The following is a 27,138-nucleotide window of genomic DNA, read 5'->3' as shown; positions in this document are numbered from 1 at the left end:
TATTACCAAATTTTAGTTTCCTATACTTAAGAGGTTTATTTTAACTTAATCACTGTTAAATATGTAATTCTTTTGTCCGGAATTTGTCAGCATTGCCAGATTGGGTTATTTTTTCACAATTTTGGCTCCTAAAATTTTATTGAACGCGTAATTTTGGAAAAAATAAATTATTGGAATAATTCTTAATTAAAATGGTTTTGGAGAAATGTAAGTATTTTTTTTTTGGTCAGTTTTGATATTTGTAAAGTATATAGAAGTGTCAAAACAGACAACATAAGAGAAAGAGAGGGTTATATAAGCTTAAAATAGGAACAGAATTAATATTTTTCCGTCGTTTATTTTGTGGCATATGGCAAACGTAATGAAAAACAATAGAACTTTGTGATAAGGTAAGTCCTAGAAATCGTACCGACTTGGAGAAAGAGTATTTGTCGTTTGGATAAAATTTAAATTCGGTAACCCTGACTTGAATTAAGATATAAACACACATAAGACTTGTACTACTCAATTCATCAGTTTTATTTCGTCATAGTGAACAAATGAGCTTCACAGTCAATTAGTAAGTGCGTTATAATTTGTGAAACGAACATGTTTTTCATTCTCACGAATATTATGACGACCAAAATTTGAATAGTAGGTAGATATAGATATTTTATTCAATATATTTAAATATTATTTACTTATTTAATACGCCAATAATACAATTATATGGAATATATTTAAAAAAAATACAATAAAATAAAATCAATAAATTTAATAATATAATATAAGAAATTTTTATAACAATTTACGAGTATTATATTTTATACATTTCTCTTTGCGATAAATTCAGATTAAAAAGAATTAACGAATTAAAACATACATCTATAGCACACAAATAAATCACATGTTTATAATCATGTATTGATTAAGTTGTAATTAAAATACATTGATGAATTATACACATACTTTCACAGATAATTCCTGATAGATTCAAAAAGTCGTCGATAGTTAAATATAGGAAAGTACCTTTACCCTTAGCATAATACATTTTAATTATTTATTTATTAAATACACCAATACAAAATAAATGCCGGAATTAACAACATATGGCGTTATATACCAGTTCATCGTAGAAAATAATAACAGAAAAATAATCATTATTTTTCTTAAATTTGTTATAGAACAGCACATAAAGTCAACAGCAACTAAACATAATAAAACCAATAGCGGTATAGCAAATCTGGAGGTCATGCCCCTAAAAGCTATGAGAATTACAAGAAGATGAATGATTGGCGCTATGAAGTTTTTAGTTAAAATTTGTAACTAGGCGCGGATATATCTTTACACCTAAAATTACCGGCCAGTTCTAAAAGTACCAAGTACCAAACTTGTAATTGTTTAACATTCCGTTTGAATGCTTTAAACGAAACTATTGTTTACTAAGAAATATTATAATTTTTAATCCATTTCAAAATTTTGATTAACTCAATTCTTCTGCATTTATTAATCATGTGTGTGCGTGTGTATGTGTGTGTGTGTGTGTGTGTATATATACTTATATATTTTCTGCGGTACCTTCGTCAATTTTGAATTGATCTAATTTTCACTAAATATCCAATAGTTTTAACTGTTAGTTGGACAGTAATTTAGTTAAAACTTAAGTTAATGCTGTAATAAAACAAAATCTTAATTATATACAAAAATATGGTAATTCTCGTATTACCTATCTCCTAATTATAAAAGGAACTAACTGACTATTCTATTCGTGGCTAATCAACGTGTAAGCTACATTTATCAATGGCTGATTGAAACTAATACGATAATCACTATCATAATCGCTTCCGCTGAATACCTATTTTTTATCAATATTAATCATTCGGCATAATAATTGATATACTCAGTTCAGTAATATACGGTAATTGCCGAAAAACGGACTTTTTGCGTTTTCGTGTAATTGTTTTTAGTGTTTTACTGATCGTAATGAGAAAGGATAACTGACAATAATGGTAAGTAAATATTCATTTACCTTTCTATGAATTTATTGCCTATAACAAATCTAAATACTTATATGAAATAATACGAAAAAAAGACAAGATACTTTTGTTATTCAATATAACAAAAAAAATAAGCAGTGCTAAAGTTCTAGAAATATCAGAGCTGTATATATATTGGTATTTATTTCGTAGTTATAACATTAATGTATACTGCAAGAACTTTTACTTTATATGTCATTAAATGTCCTCATAATGTCTTTCTTACCCTATAAGAGAAGAATTCCACCCTCCTATTAGCAACCTGGTTAGGTTAGGTTTTACCAGAGGGAGACTTTGTACAAAAGTCGTTTGTTTGAGCACCTCTATGCATTTCGTTTTCCACCGTGATGCAATTGTGTTTTCGTGGCTGTGTTTCGGTTTAAAGGGTGGAATATGATAATGAATTTATAGAGTACAAAGGAATAATACCTAAGTTCTCAGGAATGGCAACACATATGGAGTAATATGGCCGAAACAGTATACTCTGTTATGTTCATGACACTGCTCATGTCTATAGGCGACAGTTATCACTTTCCATCAGGTGGGTTATCATTCTAAGTTGCATAAAAAAAACATATCCTGTGGGCTCTACTTACGTTCGCATTTTTGTTGTATTTTACAAAGCATTTGTTTCTTATCTGTTTATTTAAACTTTAATGCACAGTAAAATTCTATGTACATTTGGCGGACTTAACACCGGACTTTTTTTGTTTTTTTTTTTTATTTTTATTGTTTATTTAAAGCTAATATACAAATTTTTTTTATACTATGATACTATTCTTCAAATAACGTATTTGTAATGCGCGTCATTGAAATGCTTAATTTTTTTATTTTCGAAAGTTAAACCTAATATAGGTAAATGTAGTTTTCGACATTTGTGTATGTGTGTGTGTGTGTGTGTGTGTGTGTGTGTGTACCGCTATAATCTAAGGCTATAAGAATCCAAAATCCAATGATAGTATCATGATTGATATGATAATTTGATGATAGCTTGTGTACAAAACATGACAGATACACGTTCCATAACAACACACTCGCAATGCCGGAATTAAATTAACAATGATTCAGCAATGCTTACGATAATATTTATATTACCTATTATTGAACATACTATTTTGTTTTAATATAAATATTTGTTATTGTTAATATTTTTGATAACAAATGAGTAAGATAGTTTATAACCACTTATAGGTAACTGACATCAGACAAATCAAAAAACTGCTATAATCTTTCTTTAAAAATAAATATTTATATATTATTAACAGCCATCAAGCTACAAGTGGCAAAGCTGTACTTTACGCCAATAATTTGCTTAAATGCAACAGCATATGAACGAATACGCAATAATATGTAAAAACACACTTAGTAAACTTCGTCCGTATATCCAAAAACACTACTTTTTATGATAATTACGGAGATAAATTACATCCTCAACTTTCTAACATCACATTAAACATGGTTCTTTTCTCATAAGATAAGTAGGTATACGGGTATGACGTTACTACTACTACGCTGCGCTGGTTAAGCGACTTTGGTATAAAGATTTATTTTGAATGCTTTATTCCTTTACGCGCTTTTTCCTTAGTATAATATTAAAATGAGTAGTATAAACATATATATAAAACAGTGATATTATGAATATGAATTTAATAACTACACGTTACATGTTAACAGGATGAACACGACCTCTCCCGAACAACAGGCTTTGTGCCACATCAGGTAGCTGGCCTGGAACTGCTCACCAGATATTCTATGAACACGGCCAGGGCCACCAGCATTTTATCGTCGTTAGCCGACTTTAGGAATAAGGAAAATGAACAAACAGGTGGTAAACAGTGGAACTGGCAATATTTAAGGGTGAGTTATTTTTCTCTTACATTTTTCTTTCTTCAGAAACTTGCAAAAAAGTTTATTTTCTTTGATTTAAAAGAGACCGTGTACTTTATATATGCGGTATAATTATCATTAATTTTATAAAACTACAACTAACTGACTCGACTGACGTTTATCTTAGTTTAATCAATCTTAGAAAAACGTTAATTCATTCGTTCTCAAGCGACCTCGCTTACTAAGAAATAGCATTGAATTTTTATTTAAATAGTTAAAAGATTAAGACTTATTTTATAATACTACTTACCTATAGCTGAATTACAGACATGCTTATAAGCGTCATGCTAGGTAAGTGATAAGGTAAAGTTAAATGAGTAAATAAAGATATGTCTTTTTTATTGAATGAATATATCTATAATCTTCATATACGTTGTCTATGTACTGTTTTGATTCACTTTGTAATAATATTTATCGTTTAATATTGTCATTGAATATGATATTATAATAGTACCTGTTTTAAAATATGCTCTGTAGTCATAATAAACTACTATACCAATAAATATAATATATTATTTGCTGTAATTGATTCTAGATTTATCTATAAATATTGCTTTGTCGATTTGTGTACATATTTTTTCTTCTGTGTTAAAATTTAATTTATATTAAAAATAGACGAAGCGAAAGAGATCTGTTTTTTTTTATTCTTTATTGTACACAAAAGGTTATTGACATGTAAAAAATGTTTTAATCAAAGCATTTGGCATTCCATTGTTTCTGCCTACCCTAATGGAAAACAGGCGTGACAGATATATATGTATGTATATGTATAGTATTTTACGTAATGTGTTAAAAATATTTTGTATCAATTAATTACTTGGAAAATAAATTTTCAAACCTCATGTATTTCTCATTTTTCTGACATAACATACAATGCTGAGCCCAAAACACAGTGATGCAAGCACACTTGCTTATCAGTAGAAACAAAAGTAGAATGGAAATATACAAGCAGATTACATTTATATATAGTCTACCTCGGGTAAAATAGTATTTATTTTTGTCACAGGATCAATTTTTCCAGAAAGAACTGGAAGGGTTATATAGGAAATATGACGACAAATTAAGGGAATCACTTATTTATATTTATATTACATTATTATTGACTTTCTCAACAGTACATATTGTTTTAGTTGTCGTGTATACGTATTCAGAGGTAAGTTGAATTTTATTAACATTTAGACAAATACACTTCTCAATAGAAAATGGTGTCATGTAAATTAATAATTACGTAAAAAATAATAACACAGAAGATACTTATATTATTTAAACTTATTCTACTACATTTGCTTTACTTTATGACTTCATTCGCTTGAATTTCAATCATAATTTAAAATCAAATATCAAAATAAAGATATGTATACATATTTTTGTGAACAAAATCATTGATAAAATTTATCAAAAATACCTAATAATATTAGAGTTAAAATTCATAGCACACTCACACAAACGATATATCTTCCTTAGAAATTACTATTTATATCCTTAGGAAAAAGAAACATCGCTGCTAAGTAAAAGGCCGTCGCTCAATAATATATAAAGTTTATATAAATATATGTACATGATGATTTTACAGATATAATAATTTCTGTCATATACCTTCACCATGTTATATAGAGGACTTTTTAATTTCAGGAAGTTCAATCACAATCAACGTATTTATCGATGGGGATGTACGTTCTGAGGATCACTTTACCGATTTTATGTCTTTGGAAATGTTTCTATGATCCCAACCGGAAAAAATGGTTCTGGATGCCAATCGTTGTGTCCTTTATTATTATTGTAGATCTTGTCGTTACTGGTATGTAATCGTAGAATTAGTGCGTATTTCATGTGTAAAGTAAGTTTTTAAGGCAAGCAAGTGATGATTGTTCTGATGAAAAATAATAAGCATAACATATGATCGATATCAACCTCATAGTTTTGTGTATAAGATATTACTCATTATTATTACCTCCTGTGTCAGTAATTACACTGATTACCTTACTATTCAGATTAAAATACTGCTATAAACATATTATTATGTAGTCGATACAAATATTTGTTACTTAACCACAAACTAAGACCTAGTGGTACCTTAAGTCATGCAAATCAATAGATTTGCATATGGTAGTTATAGAGATTATACACCTTAAATTATATAGATAGAGTCTCGAGCCTCAAAAACGGGTCAACTTTTTGTTAGTAAATTGTCAAATTAGCCGACTCGATTTTTTTATCAGTTTTCTATATATTTACGCGTACTATGTATTTACGCATTAAAAAGATGCAGAAATTATAAGACAAAATAAATATAGAAGTTACAATGGAAACGTTATTGATTATTTATCACACAAAATTGTATGAAAAAGTTGACCCGCTTTTCTCGAAGCATTTGTATGGAGATACTATCTATATAATCTAAAGGTAGTAACCAATATGTGAATATATAATATAATGTATTTATTTAACTTTGCCATTTGTATGTCAAGCAGAACTTTCACTGAGATATGGTAAAGAAACTACTCAGGTGTAATAGAATTACTAACACTAATACGACGCATGAAAGGTATTATGGGCGTTACAGATATTTTATGTTATTTATGGTAACATTCCTATCCATTAGCGGTGACTGCCATCAGCTAATTTGTTATTGCAAATCTTCCATTATTTGTGGCATTTATTTTTATTGATTTTTTTATGTTCCTAGACGTTACGGTTCCAATACACAGCGTTTCAGAAGGGATCGCATTACGACCAGCATACTCTACCACGGTGTTATTATCAATATATGTATTTCTACCATTGAGGAATAACTACCTAGTCATAATTCTAGGAGTGTTAGTGAGCACTGTATATGTACTAATCTACGCATTCTTCACATATTACAAAAATCCTCAGATTGGAGTTGTGGTAAGAATAATGTTTGATGATTTCAATACGTGTATACATTTGACTTTGTTATCGTCGTCATTGTTTTAAAGCTGATTTTATTACATTTTATTAAGAAAACACTGAAAATGTAAATATGATTTTCACTGCTTTATACCTAAATAAAATTTACAATTTTACAATAGTAATTATAAATAAATATCCTAGCCGAACAAATAAAACTCAAACCCTTTGTATGTCGTATTCCATTCAATTTCGTATGAAATAAAATAAAACTGTCTTTTTTCATACTTTTTTATAACATTGTGTCTTTCTTATAAGCCATTTATAAATAAAAGATAGAAATTAAACTTCTTCAAATAAAAATTATAAGTGATAAGAAGAAATAAGTCAAACTATTTATAGATATGATAAAATGATAGATGGTAGAATAATAAAAAATCAATAAAATAATAGTATATAACAAATTATTATTTAGCTACTTATTAGGATTTGTATTAATATTAATTTATATTATTAATTTCAATACATGACGGGTATCATAGGCGACACAATATACTCTGTTATGCCCATGGTGTTGTTCACTTCTATAGGCGACATTTATCACTTTCCATGTGGCAGGCCGCTTATTTGTTCTACTGTTTGTTATGATTCTAAGTTACATATAATTTGAATTATAGTAAACAACATATTGAAAACGAATCCAACTATGATTATTTTTAGATGATGTCTTCTAAATATATTTGTGAGAGTCGTCTCAAGTTCTCACGATATCTCAAATTTACATTTGTGATAATGAAATTCATCATAATTGTTTTTATTATATAAATGTAATAATATTAATTTGATAACAGATCGCTTCGGACATAATCTATATGGTAGGTGTCAACATAATGGGTACATACTTCAGGCTAATGAATGAAATTGTAACAAGAAGATCATTCCTCGATAGGCAAGCATGTGTCGAAAGTACTTGGCGACTGAAATTTGTAAAGTCTCAAGAGGTATATAATTACATATATTTTATTGTTTCGAGTAAATTTTTAATTACAAGTAGTAACTCTATCAAATTTTTTATACAACTGTCCACTAGTGTCCCTAAGCTTCTCCCATTAGGGAAGCCTTTGCCAGTAGTTGTCATGTTTGGCAGGCAGGTTGACAACCGCAGTTACGCTTTTAGTGTTGTTTGTAGAAAGACGCTGCTGCCCATCTCTCGACTATTAAGTTCCCTTAATTATCTATTATAACACCCACGGCAAAGGAAGGCGTAGTTCATTCTATACTAGGATTACTTGGTATAGATGTATGTGTAATAATATTATATATTAATACACAATAAAATTTGAAAATTGTAAAGTAAATGTGTAATTTAGTTAATAAATAAATTAAATTATTTTGCTTTTAGTTCACAATATATGTATATGTAATGAAATTGACTAAATATATATGTCATTTATAAGTAACGCAAATTTGAAGAATAAAAACCTTTTTTTTTATTTCTTGTAACATAAAACATGTTAAAATAAGTAAAAATATATATGAATATTATATTAATATATATTTCTTATTTCACCAATGTTCAAATAATTTTTTTGTACTTCAGGAGCGCCTTATGTTGAGTATTTTACCAGAACACATTGTATCCAAAGTTCGACAAGACATCAGATCCATATACCTTAGTTTACAATCGCACGATCTCGTTCATAATATCAAATCATTCAAGTAAGTAATTTTTAACATTATTTTGCATTTTCTTATTTAGTTATTTGTCCAAAACAATTGATAAATATGACTATGTTACGAATACGCGTAGGTATCTGTTAGGCTATATTATTAATATCTACCTACAATCTAGAATATCAAAACTCAGAGCAATTTGTAACCGTATTTAACGTCTTTAAACTATTTTATGGCGATATCTTCGCCGATTGTGGCTTGATTACAACAAGTGGCGTTTTCCATGAAATTTGCAGTAGATACTCTTTATTCCCATGTTAGTCCTATACTGATCTTGTCAAGATAGAAATATGTTTCTCATTTAATTAGTTTATCAATATATAAAATATTAATGTACGTAATATCCTTATTTGTAATTTATATATGTGTATGTATAATATCTGTATGGTTCTAGGTATAATACAAATATTTACTACAAGTAAGCTGCGATATCTGATAAGCTTTTTATTTATTTATTAGTTGTAAAATTATCAGTAAAAAGAGTATTTACTTATCATTCTCTTGAACTTCCAACTATTGACATTGACCTAAATTTTGTATTCTTTTAGATAATATATTTATTTATTTCAACATAAAAACAAACTTGCGTAATCTTGGATTTGTTTCAATATTATGCCTATTTCTTGTGATATTTTGAGCTATTGTATATTTTTAATCTATTTAATTATAGTGATAGATATGTAGAAGAACATGATAATGTCAGCATATTGTATGCCGACGTCGTAAATTATACCAGAATTTCCACCACCTTATCTCCAATGAGGATGGTAGAATTACTGAATGAGCTTTTTGGGAGATTTGACGAAGCTTCTGAGGTATGTAATTTTTAGAAGTTTTAATTGTATTTAGACGTTAAAACGAAACTTTTTTTATTGAATACCCTCACAACTATATATGTATTAAAATAAGTTAACAATTTCATTTATACCATGGTTAAATTTTCGCTCCATTTAATCTTTGAAATTATTGTACGTTTATTTTAAATTTCATATTTAATTTCTTTTTAGAATAGTCTTTTAAAAATTAAATCCTTATCTTTTACTTTTTAATATAAAATAATACATGTACGTAACATACGTACTTTGTAAAGATCTCAATTTTTACCAAGTCTAAAAACTGTCAATACTTCCTTTTATTTATTTGTTAACGGATTTAATTAAATAATGTTATTTTAAAATAATGACATATTATTTTCATATTATATTATTTTTAATTCCAGGAGCTCGATGTTCTTCGCATAAAGTTTCTTGGCGACTGCTATTATTGCGTTAGTGGTATACCTAAGCCCAACGCGCAGCACGCAAAGAACTGTGTAGACCTAGGACTGGAAATGATTCATATCATCAAGGACGTAAGGTATTATGTTAGATAACAGAAAATTCGTTATAAATTGATAAATAATATATTGAATAGTAGCCTGCTATAACATAGATATCATAGGTTATTATGAACTCACGAGGAACTGATAGTAATAATAATAATAATAAATAAATTTATTTCTTTATACAAAGGTAGTTAGTTACATTACAGGGTTTGGTATCTCCTGTTAAGCAAAAATTGCTTGTGTTAGGAGAAACCGCTGTTTCACAACAATAATTAAATTTGATAATCATTACAATTTACTTTTCTTTTTTTCTTAATCAGCATTAAAAATTTTACTTTGTTTTAACAATAATTAAAAAATCATATCATAAAAAAAGAAAAAATGTCTATTTATGATAATAAATGCTGATAGTACATATTGTTATTTTAAATAGGGCCATTAGCTATTACTAGCAATCCCCCCCCCCCCCCCTCTCTGATCCGAGAACTTATTTATAGGTGTAATAAGTATTATATAAGGGGGGTATATTATAAGAAACAAGCAAGTAAAAGAAATTATTAGGGAAATGTTTTGAGCATAATATGTATCGGTTTTCAGAGAAAAGCGATCGTTAAACATCGATATGCGGATAGGCGTGCATTCAGGCAGGATCCTAAGCGGATTGATCGGCATTAGAAAATGGCAATATGATATCTGGTCTAAGGACGCTACTATTGCCAACAAAATGGAGTCTACAGGACAAGCTGGGTATATATATCGCACCTATCGTAATCTTTGACGAAAAGGAATAAATAGAGTATAAACATTATATATCTTTTAATTTTGTAACGTCCTACTATTTATTCATTTTATTTACTAACAGTTACATTAACATTATAGTTTATGTATTAATATTTCTACATAATAATGTAGAAAATATTATTCTACTTGTAAGCAAAGATATAGATTATAAAAATCATAAAAAAATGACCATTCAGAAATGCTTATATATTTACTTGAATAAAAATTGTTCTTATTCTCACAGCATTCATTAATGTGAAAGTTAAACACATAATCTCGTTATTGTTTGTTACAGGAAAGTACATGTAACTAAACAGACTCTTGAATTGCTGCAAGGTTCTGCTAGAGAATACGTAATTGAACCGAATTCTGCTTGTCAAAATGATGTATTTATAACAAAAAACAAACTAGAAACTTATCTACTATCACGACCTTCAATGGTAATTGTAATTCAAAAATTGTAGATATTTTTATGCAAATTGTAATGACAAACTAGCTGAGACCCCGCATGAAAAGAAGTGGTTGTCATCGCCTACAGACATAAAGGCCTTTCTTGAAGGATTATTATGATCGCTTAAAACCTGATAGTTTTATAAAATAATTTGAGCTGCTTTGCAAAAGTATAAACAAAAAAAAAGTAAAATCTGGTCTTTTTGTAAACACATAAACTAAACCTGTATTTTTTTTTTTTAAGTTTTTAATAATCCCTCTGTGAATATTTATGTATTTTTTATTTGAATAGAGAATGTTTATTGACCATAATATATCGTTATGTTTTCAGCCCGTCGACTATAAACCCTTTCATAGAGCTTCAGTTGGTTTAAATAGAATCATTAGCAAAACAACCTCGAGAGTAAGTTGCCATTTGCCGTTATTATTTTTCCAAAATTTCATATACCATGCAATATGCTTCTCCATATTAATTGCTATTTCAGTAGTTATCGGAAAGAAGAAATTTAAACCACAGACGTACTACGTCATTCATTGATGACAACTTAGTGGAGTATCAGCTGATGCTGAAGGCAGCAGACGCTCAAATGGCGAAAGAAATTGAAGATATGACCAGTGGAAGGTATCTGAGACTTTTTGTACAATAAATTTTATAAGACTCGTAAAAATTATATCATTAGAAAATACTCTTTTACAATTTCTACTAACATCAATATATTATATACACAAAGTGTTACCAAGTGCCAACAATCTGAACTATTAACTTGTTCAAATGGTTAGTTGCTATGAATATTCTGATATTTTTGCTATCCTTATAATTAATTCAAATAATTAAACATGGTTTCATACTACTAACTGATGGATAAGCAAGCCCAACAGGCAATGAACTGTTATATGCCCTTCTGCTAGACAGAACTATGACTACAAATAATTTTCAGAGAACTGGTAACTCGGAACCGTTCTTTAAAACAATCTATGAGAGTCTTTGAAATGATGATAGTGATATATGTTTCTTAGTGCTATACATTGTACGTCATTTCATCAGTGTTAGAATTTAAATTTGAATATGAATTTACATTGATTTAATTTATTTTATTATCAAATTTTAGAAATCAAATAATGAGTGAATCCAGACTGAACAAAATAACACTGATGTTTAAAAATTTCGATATGGAGAAGTCTTTTCTTCTACAAGCAGATCCACTGTTTAAGTACTACATTACATGCTGCCTCTTCATTCTTTTACTGACATTCCTAATTAATGGCCTTACTACCGACTGGTAAGATTATTTTATAAGCAGTTTAGTTTCCTGTAAAACAGTATGTCACAAGATTTTATGTACCAAACTAGCCATTGGTCGATACTTTGAATCGATACTGTTTAAAAATTAATAAAATCGACAATTTCTAGTTAGCGTATCAAGATAAAACATACACTGCTTTTTAATTTACACTTTCATGAATACAACTGAGACTGCATTCAATTTGTGCCATAGTTTTTTCGTAATGCCGAGACAAACTTACAAACAGGAAGACAAAATTTCTAAAAATTATTGTTTTGGCTTCTGTAACTCTCATTAAGATCCTCCATATCTATTTTTCATAAATATCTCATAAAATAGTTACAATTTATATATATTAAATATACACAAAAATTACTGCATGAAATGTCTGAAATAGATTTTTTCTTCTGTGTTTAGGAGTGAATAAATTCGTAACACATACCTTGATATTTGATTAAATATTAAACAGTTTTTACAAAATTATTGCTGCGATGGAATCACTAGTGGAAAACTGAACAATAAATATTCTGTCATATTTAATTTTTAACCAACTCCAAGAAACTTAAGTAAACTTAATTAGTTTAAGTAATATTGTCAATAATAAAATAGAAATTAATTAATCCAAAAATCGACAATAGATTCTATTATTAGTCTGGTATGTCAAATTAAAAAATGATTGGTCAAATATTATCCATATTAAAATCAGTGTTATCTATCTATACTTATAATAAATCTGTAGAGAGGTCAATTCTGTACATGAAATATATTTCCAAAATAACTATCAGAGGGTGATTAGTGATCGATACTGATGCCAAAAATGCGACCAGTAAAATTTTTGTGTCTGTATGTTCGTTATAGAAACAAAAACTACTTGACGGATTTTAACGAAACTAGGTACAATTATTCTTCATACTCCTGGTCTGGTATACTTTTCATCTCGCTACGATCAATAGGAGCGGAGCAGTGAAGGGAAATGTTGGGAAAATGGGAGAAGTTACTTTATTTTTAAGCTTCCGTCGCGTGTGCAACCTAAATGGCCACTTTTTAACCCCTGACGGGTATACATGTTTTGGATACCCCCACAACGAGTATTGAGGGCCGCTGCAACCCAAACAACTTTTTCCTTAAATATTTTAGCTTCTAGCACACCGATTTAGACTTTTTTTTTAAATTAAAGTTTATACTCTGGCAAATACAATGAAATATAAATAAATAAAGTTTGAATAATTTAAATAGGTATAATTCGGCTTTAAAGCTTCGCAAACGCGCATTGCACGAGATTTTATTACAAATTCAATAACTCTACGTTTATTAACGTTAGAAATAAAAATTTATATATCATTGTAAATCTGAAAGTGTGTAGTTTAAAAACGTATGGACGTTTATTGAGTTCTTCAAAAACTATAATTATTTTAAAAAATGAAAGTAGGTAAAAGTAGTAAAAAGGGTTTAAGAATGTTTAAAATATACGTAAAAACTCTATTTTTTTCGAAAACTTATATTTTCTGATATAAAAAAAATCATCGTATTATAACAAGTAACTCCCCATTGAAGGTTATTTGTCTGCAAACTTATGAACTATATACAACACATCGTGTACTTCGATGTCGGTTACACATGGATTTTTTGCATTCACTGCATTCTATTTTAGTTTTTATTCCTAATGAATAATGAAAATATGAACATTTTTGTCTTTCTTCTAAATCAAAAACTTCTTCATATGGTACTTCGTCCGCAACTATACCCAAACAGTCTTTAAATACTTTTTTATCAGCAAGTGTAGTTGAGGACATTCGTAACGTCTTTGGAGATGAGGTTTCGTCAGATCGTCGTCAGTGGCAGACTTCTTTAATAAAATATTTTTGAAATCATTTGCTGACAATTGTATAAGGTTTTTTTATTCGTAACTATCATTTATTTCATGTTCAAAAGACACGAAACTCGAAAATTTCTTTTCTTACTGACTAATTTAGCAAGAATTGATTTTTTTAAATATAATAAACAATTACATTTGGTAAAGGAGGAAATTAATTCAAGTTTTAGTTACCAATAATGTTAATTATAATACACAAACAAAATCAAATTCACATTTATAAAATAACAAAATATACCGCACTAGGTATTGAGGGTCTCAGCGACCCAGAGTAAAATTTTCCGACGCTTAGTATTCAAGCTATATGCTTGAATACTAAGATGAATATAAATATAAAACCAATTCCATTCGTCTTCTGAAGGTCTAAACTAAAATATTGTGGTGGAGGAAACAGCTGTACATAGTTCCTTCATAGTGTACCTGAGGCCCGCCGAACTACCTGCCGGGTCGTTTCGACCCACAATACCCGTCAGGGGTTAAAATGTAAAAATGTCCATCCGTGCGACGCCGTGACGGGCCGCTAGTTTTTAATAAAATGACAACAATTGACCAAAATGCTACCTATAATTACAATTATAAGCATATTAATTTGAGTTTATTTTTGCTTGGTGGATACTATTACACACATATTTTAATTTTTTCTTCGCGGAATATTCTATTTACCGATATAATAATAATGGTAGAATTTAACAACTATCTACAAATTCTTTTCGAAGTCTCTTAAAATTTCAAAAACTGTATTGTAAACTATTTATAAAGTTCTTAAATACACAATTTTTTATGTTTAATTTATACTATATTAGCTTTTACCTGTGACTTCATCTACGTGATTGGGATGTGTTCACTAACCGTGATAAAATAGCTTATATCCTTCTCCTCCACATATAATATTTGTATACCAAATTTTACAGTTATAAATTAAGCTGTTATGACGCTATAAGGTAAAAAACAAACAAAGTCACTTTCACATTTATAATATTAGTAAGGATTAATTGTAAATGGGCAATTACCCTTCTCAATAATTAGATTTCTTTTTTAAAATAATCTGTTTTGTTTAAGGTTCAATGGCTTTCACTGGTATACTTGGACTCTTTTTGGAGCACTGATACTAATATTGCTTGCCATGCAGCCTCTAACCTGGTTTCATATCATATGGTTAAAACATAACGGCATCGAAGAACCAAAAAATCCATATCTCCGTTCTATTTACGACCTGTCAATAAATATAATAAGATCTGCTAAAATAAGAACAGCAATATATATGATTATCAGTACAGGACTTGCTGCGATGTCGATCGTTAATGTAATTGGATGCACTGAAGTGGAAGTTGAACCTTCAACGAAGACTGTGCTATCAAACTGCGTCTCGCCTTGGGTAACAATATTTTCTAATATTCGAGTATTAATGCAACTTATAAATATATGTAAATACTTGTACGGCAATCAGGTCAACAGAGTTTGATAGACGGTAAATCTGTCACAATCATATAAGCTGGAGTATAGTGTAAGGCAAGGGCTATCATCACGAATACTCTTCAAACTATACATTAATGACCTGATCGTTGTGCTCAGCAATACTCGCATTGGCTGCTATATTGATGGAGTAAATTTTAATAATATAAGCTATGCAGATGATATGATATTGCTGAGTACACCAGTATGTGGTCTTAGAAAATTTGCCCTAGTTTGTGAATCCTATGCTGAACATGGACTGATACATATTGTAAAAAAAAGTGAAGTCATGGTCTTAGAGATCAGTAAAAATAAACTTGTAAATTTTTTAGTAGTTAGTTTGAACTGTACAGCAATTACAAGAGCGTGCAACGTTAAATATTTATGATACATGCTGACTTCGGCCCTCAAAGACGATGATGTTAACGAGAGGGAGCGAATGGTGTTGTCGGATACTTGTGCAAACTGTGAGCTAGATATATCCAAAAATTCTAATGGAGATAGCAAACTAACCCCTAGGAGAAGCCCAGTCGGCCAGGGTTCAAGGCCTCAGGAAAAAATCGGCGTACTATACGAACAGTATCCAAAAGCACCACTTTCTGCTGTTTTTCCGAAAGAGATATGCTCCAGTATCCCAACCATTTGAGATGTTGTTCCACAGTGATTGGGATAAGACCGTTCAGTGATGGAACGATTGGGTTACACTGAAATATTGGATATCACACCCCCCCCACATTTCGGTCACCTCATGAGCCAATAATACCCTCGAAAGTGCCCAATTCATCACCACGATATCAGGTTTGTTTACAGGAACCGTATTGTTTGTGATGATGGATCAGTCCCAGTACAGCCCAACGCTATTACTTTCGAGGACCGGCAAAGTTTAAGAACTATTGATAGAGTATTTTAGCTGCCTGATTATGTCTGTGCAAGTACTCAATGTTAATAAGAGCTGAACAACCCAAAATCAAATCTCTGAGTGACTCTGCGATATGGTGACAAGCCCGACAGATGACCTCAGTGCCATCCTTCACAATACTATTTCGGCAGTTGTTCGTCTTAACCACCTGATCCTGTATTGCACAGACACAAACCTCGGTATAGACCACCGATTTATAATAAGTGCACAGAGGTTGAAGAACCTTACTTGCATCTCCTTCCCTTTCCATACGGCCACCCGTTAAGATACCTCTCATTTATTCCGGGGTTTGCCAGTCCTCTCTGGCCAAAGAAAGTGGTAAATCCTTTATTACATTCTATTACCTCTCTATCTTCGACTTTTTCTTTAGAAAATATCCTAATGTCCGGTTTTACATGATCTAAATGCTTAGCCCTGACCACCAGCCTTCCGCGGAATATCCTTATGACTGACGACTTCGGGTGATGCAGGCATAGTTGTGCGGATTTTCCGATCGAGGACTTCAAGATCGGGTTGAGGTCATCCGAGCATGCCAAAAATGTAAAGAAATAGGGGTTGCCATTATAAGCTCAAACTTTATTCACACCCGACAAGGAACTTTTAAATATTCCTGTAAGGCGTGCATAAATTCTTTGCAAACAAACTGTCTCATATTCGCCTCCTTTACACCAATATTTTGTGCCATGCCCTGATACAGATATGTTTTGGCCTCGGATAGATTTTCGATACTAGAGGTATGATAGGTAGATATGTAGCGTTCCTTTCAGATTGAGTGACCTATACCCTCTGCACATGGAGAACGCTTATCTGTTCTGCGGTTCACCTTAACAGAGCTGCTATAATCGTTTACGATATTTAACAGTTCTGTAGGGCGTTGGACGCTTACATTTACAGAACGTGAGGTACTTGTGTACCTTGCTATAATTGAGTGCTGCAATCTGTCGATATCCGGACTTTTCCAATACGGAACCCGCCGAATTGCAGCAACAACATCCTCCTCCGTAATAGCAACGGCGTTCAGTGGAAGTATTCCAGCACATTCTTCCTCAAAATCGTGCATTCATGCACCCTCTTCATGCTACACAGGTTCAGATCACAGCTATTGCTAGAAGACAATGAAATGGTCGCCTACCAAAACAAATAGAGACAATTTTTAAAACGATTTTAAAACAAAGTGAAATTATCGAAAAATATGCTGAAAACACAAAGTGCACAAATGGCCAATGAAGAATATAAAATATTCAGAAGAGGTAAAAAAAGCAAAAATGGCGAACGACTGTTAGAATTCCTGCTAAAACACAACTTACCATTGCTTATTTCCATATTCCGCAAGAAGTATAAAACGAAATCGACGTGGATATCCCCAGATGAAATAGTTAAAAATGAAATAGTAAGATTGTAGACTATGTCTTAACAAACAATGCTAGGTTCTTTACCAATACAGACGTAACACAAAACTTTAACTTCAATATCAATCATCGTACGGTATATTGCTGTATGTCTAAATATGGACAAAAAACCTAGGCCAAAAGTAACTCACACAAACACATGCTTTGCACCAAAGCGGTCAAAAATAAGATCACAGAATACATGATGAATAAGTGGAAAGTACATTACAACATAAAACAGTATCAAAGAACAGATGAAAGTACAACTAAGTAAGAACAAAAAATCCTATAAGGTCGTCTAAGGGTAAATAGAACTGTAGCTGTATGGATGTTGTCGATCCTTGCACCCCATGCTGTAATTTCTAAGGAAAGCCTCGGCATTCCACTAGTTGCGTGTTTGTGAGAAGAAGCTCCTCTGAAACTGCATTATTCGTGAATATTCTGGTTCTAAGGTATGATGACGGATTCCCTGATGATGACAAGCAATGCGATAGTGAAAGGTGGCTATAGGCAGCATATTGAAAAGTTCTTCAGAACACAATTCAGAAAATATACAAGCGGTAGAAGATGCGAGAAGAAGCAAAGTCTCCACATAAATTACCCTTAATTTAAGCCCCTTCTCGCCGTCTAATAATCGTTGACGTCTCTTATCGCACGACTCAAGTAAACAGATTCGGTAAAACGTGAGAAAAGATAGGAACTACCGAAAAATAAAAACGCTAGAAAATCGCATCAATAAAACGGTGGACAGACAAAAAGCTCTTAAGGAACTTCGTAAAAGAACTTTTTACGGAATAAGAAATTAATAAAAAAGGTAAATAAAAAATTGTCAACGGCTTCAAAATATAAAATCCTAAAAATAGCCTGCTATCGCTTGTTATACTCAAATCGAACCAGGAAAATTTGACAAGAGATATTAATACTCGTATTATACTAAAAATATATATCAGTCGAAAACATAAAAACCAAAAAACAAAATTCCTTGGTCCAGGTAAAATTTCAAACGAGCTTATGCATAAGGCAACAGAAGAATTAAGCCTGATACTAACAAAGGTCTTCAATAAAATACTCTATTTTAACAACATCCCAAGTCAATGGGCAAAGTCATACACTTCTTTATAAGAAAGCAACAACCACAAACACGATTCAGTATGGTAAAGTATTAAGGAGCAAAGAATTCCAAACGTTTATGTAAACATTATAAGAAATATTTACAGTGAAAGTAAAGTTAATGTCAAGCTGGAATCTGTAGAATGTGCTTTTCCAATCGACAGAGAAGTCAAGTAAGGTTATCCACTCTCGTCGAAGCTGTTTTAAGTAGTGCTAGAAAATATTTAGGAAACTGGAATAGGATCACCTGGGACTAAACATAAACGGATCGCGACTAAACCATCTAAGATTTACCGATGATCTAGTTATAATGGAGGAAAACCCAAAAGTACTGAAATCCATGGTACGCGCTGACAAAAAGGCAAGCAAGAGACAAACTTGCAAAATGTTGGAAAGCCACAGAGTCAATCATGCTATGATTAAAAATTAAAAACAAAATCAGAAACATAAACATAGGAAATAAAACAAAAGTAATATATGCTTTTACGTGTAAATCAACTCAAATGGAAATGGACTGGGCATATCATTATATCAACAGTTATCTGTTCACTGCTGGACATAGGCCTTTCCTTATAAGGGAACAAGAGGAAAGTTATGCCAATAGTTGCCACGTTTGGCAGGCGGATTGGCACCGCAGTTAAGCTTTGATGATGTTTTAAATTAAACGTTGCTGCCCATTCCTCGACCATTAAATTCCCTTAGTCGTCTCTTACGTAACCCACGAAAATGAGAGGAGTCGCTCATTGTATGCTAAGACTACACGGACTGGACATATGCTCCATTGTAAATATGAAAAATGAAGTAAACAAATATACGAGAAATTGCTTTAGGAACCAAGGTCGTAAAGTGCAAAGATGAAAAGACGACCTGAATGTGACCCTAGGTCCCTTTTGGCTACGAGTGGTAGTTGATAGATAACAGTTTAAGGCTTTGTCATAAGAAGGCTATGTCGTAAGACACAACAAACGTCGAGGCATATTGTAAATAGTTTAACAGTATTCTTTAAAACAAAATGTAAAAATTAGAATTAAAGGCTTAATTATCCTTTTTTACGGGTCCAAATTTATAATGATATCCATTTAATACTGAGATAAGTGAAGTGAATATTACGTATCTCTGGAGTTTCTTTCATCATCATCAAATTATAGCAACAGCATTCAAAATATTTCTAGTTATGATTTACGTATCAATCCGAACACATTTTTTCAGCACGTTACCCAGTGCTGGGGATTGGCACTATTATTAAACTTTCTATTCAGTCGAGTTTTCTTCATCTTTAAATGGATTGTCGCTGGTGGAATGACAACATTCTATCTATGGATGGTGTGGGGAATGAAAACTGATTTATTTGCCGCTGACGTCACATGGAACGTAGGACTCGATCCTAGAGTCTCACATACATTAACTGTTGTATCAATAACTTTAACGTTATATTGGATAGATAGAATGACAGAATTTAGAAACAGATTGGACTATTTGTGGCAAGTACAACTTGGCGAGGAACAGCAAGAAGCAGAAACTATGTTGAAAGTCAATAACATGCTTTTGGAAAATATACTACCAGGGCACGTGGGTAAGGAAAATAATATAATGTATATTTATATAATAATCTAAAACTAAAATCTTGCTTTAACAGTAGTTACAAATGTTACAATTTATATAATATAAATGTTTTTTTTTTCAGTACAAGTTTATTTGAACATGAACAGATCAATAGACGAACTATATTACGAAAAATATGATAATGTAGCAGTTATGTTCGCATCGCTTACTGATTATAAATTAGGAGTAGAAGATGATGCAGATTTGAGCGACAAAACAGTGTTGGGTATGCTAGACAGTGTCATATCCGATTTTGATAGGGTATGTACATAATTTCTATTATATAATTATGTCATGCATACATATTAACTAAATAGAACAATTACACTCTAACTGTGAGTATTTATATTTGCAGTTACTATTAACCGGAAGTTCAGCCTACAAAGTAGAAAAAATCAAAATGGCAGGATGGACATACATGGCTGCTTGCGGTTTAGATCCCAGCAAAAGACAGTCATTTGATTCAACATCAATAAACTCTAATATTAAAAATCAAAATACAATATATAATCGTGCTATAATAATGACGATGCTAGAATTTGCAGCCGCAATGATGAGGAAACTGCAGGACTTTAATCGTGGATCATTTCAGAGCTTCGAAGGGCTGAATTTGAGAATCGGTAAGAATTAAAAAAAAAACTTAAAAAATTATACCAGTGCAAAATAATACCAGTATTATGTATTATCAACTTATTTACTACTTATTTAGTATTTATTTCATATAATTACTTAATACTATTTTTTTTTAATATTTTAACACATTATCAGGTATATCTAATGGAGAAGTAGCAGCCGGTGTAGTAGGGTCTTCTAAACCATTGTATGACATATGGGGTCACGCTGTCAATATGGCATCTAGAATGGATTCTACTGGAGAAACAGGAAAAATACAAGTAAGTTTAATAAGTATCTTTTTTTATTATTATTTTTAAATATTTATCTGTCCAAAAATTTCCAGATAAGTATATGTATCCCGTCTATATATTTTTTTAATAGGTGAAAATGGCATGGTAACCCCGCCTGCGCTGTCAGTATATACTGGCTGGATACCAATGAGAGGTGATAAGTGAGGATGCAAAGGGAGGTCAGTTAGCCTATCATGATGAATTCAACGATAAATTAGTCACGATAGTTTCCAGGGTGAACCGCGGAGAGGTCGACCTTAGAGGGTACATTGATAGTAACGGGGACTAACCTCCCCGATACTAACAATCCCTTCCCCTTATCCTGTCTATATTTGAATATCCATAATACAACAAAATCAATAAAGGTGTCTACTATAATATCCAAATCCAAAAAAACACACATTTTTCTATACTTACACATTTGAGCTTCATATACATATATCGTAATGCTGACGTTTAAAAATGTATAATATAATTGTTAAAGACACTAAAATATTTTTCAAACAGGTGACAGAAAACACTGCTTTAATTTTAGAGGATTGTGGCATTCTGACAACATATCGAGGAGAGACATTAGTAAAAGGAGCTGGTTATATAAAGACGTATTATGTTCCCCTTGATGAACATTTAAATCCCGTGAGAATAGAAAAAAGTAATGATTATTACAAACGTATAGAAAAAAAGAATCAGTATGAAATTCGAGATAGTATTTATAGCTATACTTCATCTGAATGTGAGGTTTCCGATACACAATCACAAAATATAACTCACAACATTGAAGTGACATCTGACACTGTTGATTCAAATGACGGTACTGAATCCGAAGGTAATATGGAAATCAGTGGACATAACGTGGATGATAGCAAGGGCATTTCACCACGGAACTCTAATAATATAAGTAGTACTGATATTATTGGTAAAGTTATAGAAATGGACAAACATGTCGATAGCAACAGAAATGACAATTTTAATACTAAGGCTAATATTGTCGATAACAATAATCATGATATAAGAACTTTTGCTGTAATTGAAGTTCCATCACACACACAGGATCCTATTCTGGTGCCGAATAACGCTTTTATATCTGACCAAATTGAAAGTAGTTGCAAGATAGAAGTAACTGATTTATAAGACTGACTACAATGATGTATTATTGTATATAACAAATATATATTAGTGTATATAACAAATCTTAATAAATACATTCATTATTATATTCCTTCATAATGTTTAAAATTATATATATTCCTTGTTACTAGATAGAAAGTAATTATTAAAAAAAATAAGTATTACTCTACTACAGAAAAATCTCTACTATTATAAGAATAACAAAATTATTACATTACATAATTATGTATAGTATAAAATGTACAATAACTTAGAATTGCTAATACGTATGGCCTAACATTAGTTAGCATTTACACTATCATAGTGTAAATGCGAAAGTAAGATTATTTGTTCGTTTGTTATGCTTTCACGTCGAAACCGCTGGATCGATTATGATGAAATTAGGTATAGAAATAGCTGTGACTCTAGAGATGGTTAAAGGCTACTTTTTGATATATTTGATATGTATGAAATAATTTTTATATGAAACTTTTTATTGCGTAGTGTGATTTGCTTCAAACTTTTTGGAATTATTGTTGTTAATTCAGAATTAAGATACACATTTCTTTTTTTTTTTTCAAACAAATCCTTAAAGGGTGAAATAGTTTTAGCAATTCATATTGAAAAATCATATTTAAATTATTACATATAGCTAATTCAGTTCTTTCCATTTATTCCTTCAAGGTAATTAACAAAATTGTCCCTACAAGTTTTTACACAGTGAAATCACATAAAAATGTAATTTTTGCTAATATTTACATTGAGTTTTATAACAAATCGATAGATAGCACTGAGTAACCTTCATTTTGTAGTTTGTATAGATTGATTAAGTGACTTTTACCTAGGCAAGGGTAATACCTTATTTTGTAATATTGAATCGTTACTATGTATTCTGTTTGAATATACATACATATATCAAAACTGTATATTTAGATATTTTCCACTCCTTTCCTACACAAGAGTAAAAAAGCTATTTCTACTAGCCCTAAAACAAAAACATGACAAGTTTCTTACACTACTTTTATTTTACATAATCAACTTTAAAAGAAATAGTATACAAAATTAATTATTTTAAATTTACGGATAGTTAGTTAATCTGATGAACTAGCAACGCGGTTCAGCTTCGCACGGATATAATTTTGTAAGAAGCCATGACCATCATTCCAAGCATTATCTGTCGACTGCTGGACATAGGCCTCCCCTATAGACTGCCATAAGGAACGGTTCTGAGCCACCTGTATTTTCTGACTCCATGCAATGCATTTGAGGTCGTCACTCCATCTAGTGGGGTCGTCCTACACTGCGTATGCTCGTACGGGGTCGCCACTCAAGAATCTTTCTTACCCATCGATTGTCAGTACTTCGAGCTATGTGGCCAGCCCATTGCCATTTCAGCTTACTTACCCTTCGGGCTATGTCGGTTACTTTGGTCCTTTTGCGGATATCCGTTTTGCGTGAATTGGCGTGAATTTACTGGGTACAGAGGCATAACACCTGAGTCCTCAGGAATGGCAACGCATAGGGGGTATCATGGGTGAAATAGTATACTCTGTTATGTCCATGGTACTGCTCATGTCTATAGGCAACGGTTACCACATTCCATCAAGTGGGCCGTCAGCTTGTTTGCCATTTTAAGTTGTATAAAAAAAATCCTCGTTTCGGATTCTATCACGAAAAGAGATACCGAGCATAACCCTCGCCATAGCCAGCTGAGCAAATTGAAGCTTTTATATACGGGCAATCGTGTAGGACCATGTTTCAGTTTTATAAGTCATCACTGGCAACACGCTGGTTTAAGATCTTCGTCTTTAAACTTTAAGTTATTTTGCATGAAAAGATGTGGCGTAGTTTTCCGAACGCTTCCCAGCCAAATTGGATTCACCAGTTGACCTCTCGATCGAAGTTGGACTTACGTATTCGGACATCTTATCCCAAGTATACATACTCATCAACAACTTTGAGCGCAGTGTTCTCACTCGTAACAGGTATAGGTGTGGAATAGTCGTTAGACATGATTTTAGTCTTATTCATATTTATCTAGACCTTTTTATTTTTTTTTAACGACTGGAAAATGTTTTATGCAGATCCATACACCTTGTGGAAGGTGAATTGGTACTGTGGGAATCCCCCCGTAAGGTGGGGGTGTACCCACCAAAAACCAGACGATATACCCTCGAGGTGCCATATGTCGGAGACATGGGTTCGCTTTCGCACTCACCACAACTTCGACGGCAGCGACCCGCCCCCTGATGGTAAAAGCAGCTTTCGTCTCTCAAGATAGAGTGGATGGCGTGCTCACCCTACCACTCGGGGGATGTTCCGGTATATTAGCATATCCCCCAGGATGTTCATCTAGACCTACCTGTTCAAAAAATAAATAAAAAAAAACACCATTGAAGTCATTGAGCATAGTATTCAGTACCTCCAGGGATTTCGCCATGATTACTATGTCATCGGCAAATCGAAGGTAAGTGATATATTCGCCATTGATGTTATTTTAAATATAATAATAAGTAATTAGTAATTTTAATTTTAAAATTATGTCAAAGTCTATATATCAAAATATTTCCAGCCATTATCAACACTCATACATTACCTCATCATCGGAGTATATCACGGTCGGCACACATACGTGTATAACTTTCAACGAATACCTTTTGGTAATTTTGAATATCAAGTATATCACCCTTGCAGACACACTCGATTTACAGGACATTGTTAAGAAGGAGCTTGCGAACGATGAACCCGACACCATCATGGGATGGATGGTCACCTTAAGAATCATTTATATTTGACTGTTTAGAGTTGCTCTGTAAACGACATTTGTTGTTTTATTATTATGTGGTAGTAAAATGTATTTTTTGGGAGTACCAACACGTGATAGACCAACATACGGTTGGCCACGAGTAAAACACTATTTTCTTAAGTCTATCCCTACTAAGTCAAAAGTAGGGCATTGGAACTTTATTAATTGTTAAAGCGAATGATGTGTTCACATGAAATTGAAGACGTTTAAAAGGTATTGGCAAATCGGTAGGCATCATAGGTTTTCGGTGTATGTACGCTAACTGGCCGGCTGTAGGGCCAGTGATTATGGTCGCTAGAATGATTTTGTTCCTCGATTCCTTTATAAGTCTCGTGCCATTGCACATGCTAGAAGGACTTAAATTTCGTAAAAGCATTTCTAAACAAGTTAAGAGCATTTAAAAATTCCTATAAGTATTTTTTTAATGGGTGATAATGGAATGGCAACCCCACCCGCGCTATCGGCATACACCGGCGGGGCACCAGTGAAGGATGAAGCAGGTCAGTTGGCCCATCGTGAAGAATTCAATGAGAATTGTTCATGATTGTTTCCAGGGGAAACCACGTGGAGGTCGACCTAATAGGGCATATTGCTAGCAATGGGCTATCAATTTCCTTTGCTAACAATCCCTTTCCCCCCTCCTATTAAACTGTGTCTTCAATATTAGCAACGGCGTCTATCGATTTAGTACCTATATATGCGGTCCTAGTTTATTTAATTTAAATCAGGTTTAGATATTAATAACTTTAAATGTGGATATTATTCACCTGCTATCGTCATCTTGTGTCTACAAGTGGATAATGGATCCACTACAAATAGATAATGTCATCATGTGGATATTATCCACATCTACAAGTTGACGTGTCACGAATTGAATAACCATTCGCATGAATCTGTATCGCATCGCAACATATGCTGGACTGAGTATCTGGCCAATATCTCTTTTGCATTTTTGGACCGATTCTGGCCGGCCGCCATGTCGGTACGTGTATGCCACAGGGCCGTTGGCCACAACAGTGTTGAGTTTCCTTATGTCGCGCGCTTGCATTTGTAGCAATATCTGAATATACAGTTTGCCTGACTAACTAATATGTAGTTTTGCAATTTTTGACCAATATACATATATTGCGATTATATACAGTTTATATTACCCAAGTCTATTTTTACCATCATTTATCAGTATTTAGTTATATAGTAATATTATTCTAATTGCATTACGTTTTATGTTCGTTTTTTTTTTATCATAGAGCGACAGTGCCTTTTACTATTTTCGGATTCGTTATCTTTTACATCTAATTCGACTTTTTTACGTTTATTTGATTGTATCACATTTTTTTTTTCTTATTTTATACTTGCTATAGATTGTTATATTATATGTTAATAATATTATAATTATAATATGTTTTATGTTGTGTACATTTCTCTTTTTATTATACTTTTTATCTCTACCTATACAACATGCAGAATTGTTAAACAAAATCAGTATTAATGCGAGCGAAGCCAAGCCGAGCGAAGAAGGTAAAAGCTAGTATAAATATAAATGTAAACTAATTTTTTCTTCAGCCGTTAACTGTCCACTGCTGAACGTTAGCCTTCCCCATAAGGGGAGTTTTGCCAGTAGTTGTCACGCTT

The 27,138-nt window shown here is 31.8% G+C and overlaps 1 protein-coding gene across 1 annotated transcript; it reads left to right on the top strand.

The window, feature by feature from the left end:
• The first annotated feature begins 1,876 nt into the window (after positions 1-1,876).
• Positions 1,877-23,621, top strand: LOC113518123 (adenylate cyclase type 2-like). Its single transcript, XM_026902894.3, has 20 exons — positions 1,877-1,988; positions 3,690-3,872; positions 4,909-5,055; positions 5,535-5,700; positions 6,589-6,791; positions 7,625-7,774; positions 8,374-8,492; positions 9,178-9,322; positions 9,727-9,863; positions 10,429-10,578; positions 10,907-11,051; positions 11,393-11,464; positions 11,550-11,683; positions 12,171-12,341; positions 15,277-15,592; positions 20,296-20,659; positions 20,771-20,949; positions 21,044-21,308; positions 21,457-21,581; positions 22,101-23,621. The coding sequence occupies exons 1-20, from the start codon at positions 1,986-1,988 to the stop codon at positions 22,722-22,724; spliced, it is 3,798 nt and encodes a 1,265-aa protein (XP_026758695.2). The 5' UTR covers positions 1,877-1,985; the 3' UTR covers positions 22,725-23,621.
• Positions 23,622-27,138: the final 3,517 nt, after the last annotated feature.

This window comes from Galleria mellonella, unplaced genomic scaffold, assembly GCF_026898425.1.
Source record: "Galleria mellonella isolate WM207_F2 unplaced genomic scaffold, CSIRO_AGI_GalMel_v1 utg171, whole genome shotgun sequence".
NCBI lineage: Eukaryota > Metazoa > Arthropoda > Insecta > Lepidoptera > Pyralidae > Galleria > Galleria mellonella.
The sequence above is the reverse complement of the archived record's forward strand: the minus strand, read 5'-3'. Positions and strand labels throughout refer to the sequence as shown.

Coding starts and splice junctions, on each gene's coding strand:
- LOC113518123 (XM_026902894.3), top strand. Junction 9,323..9,726: donor GATTTGACGAAGCTTCTGAG/GTATGTAATTTT, acceptor TTTTAATTCCAG/GAGCTCGATGTTCTTCGCAT. Junction 12,342..15,276: donor AATGGCCTTACTACCGACTG/GTAAGATTATTT, acceptor GTTTTGTTTAAG/GTTCAATGGCTTTCACTGGT.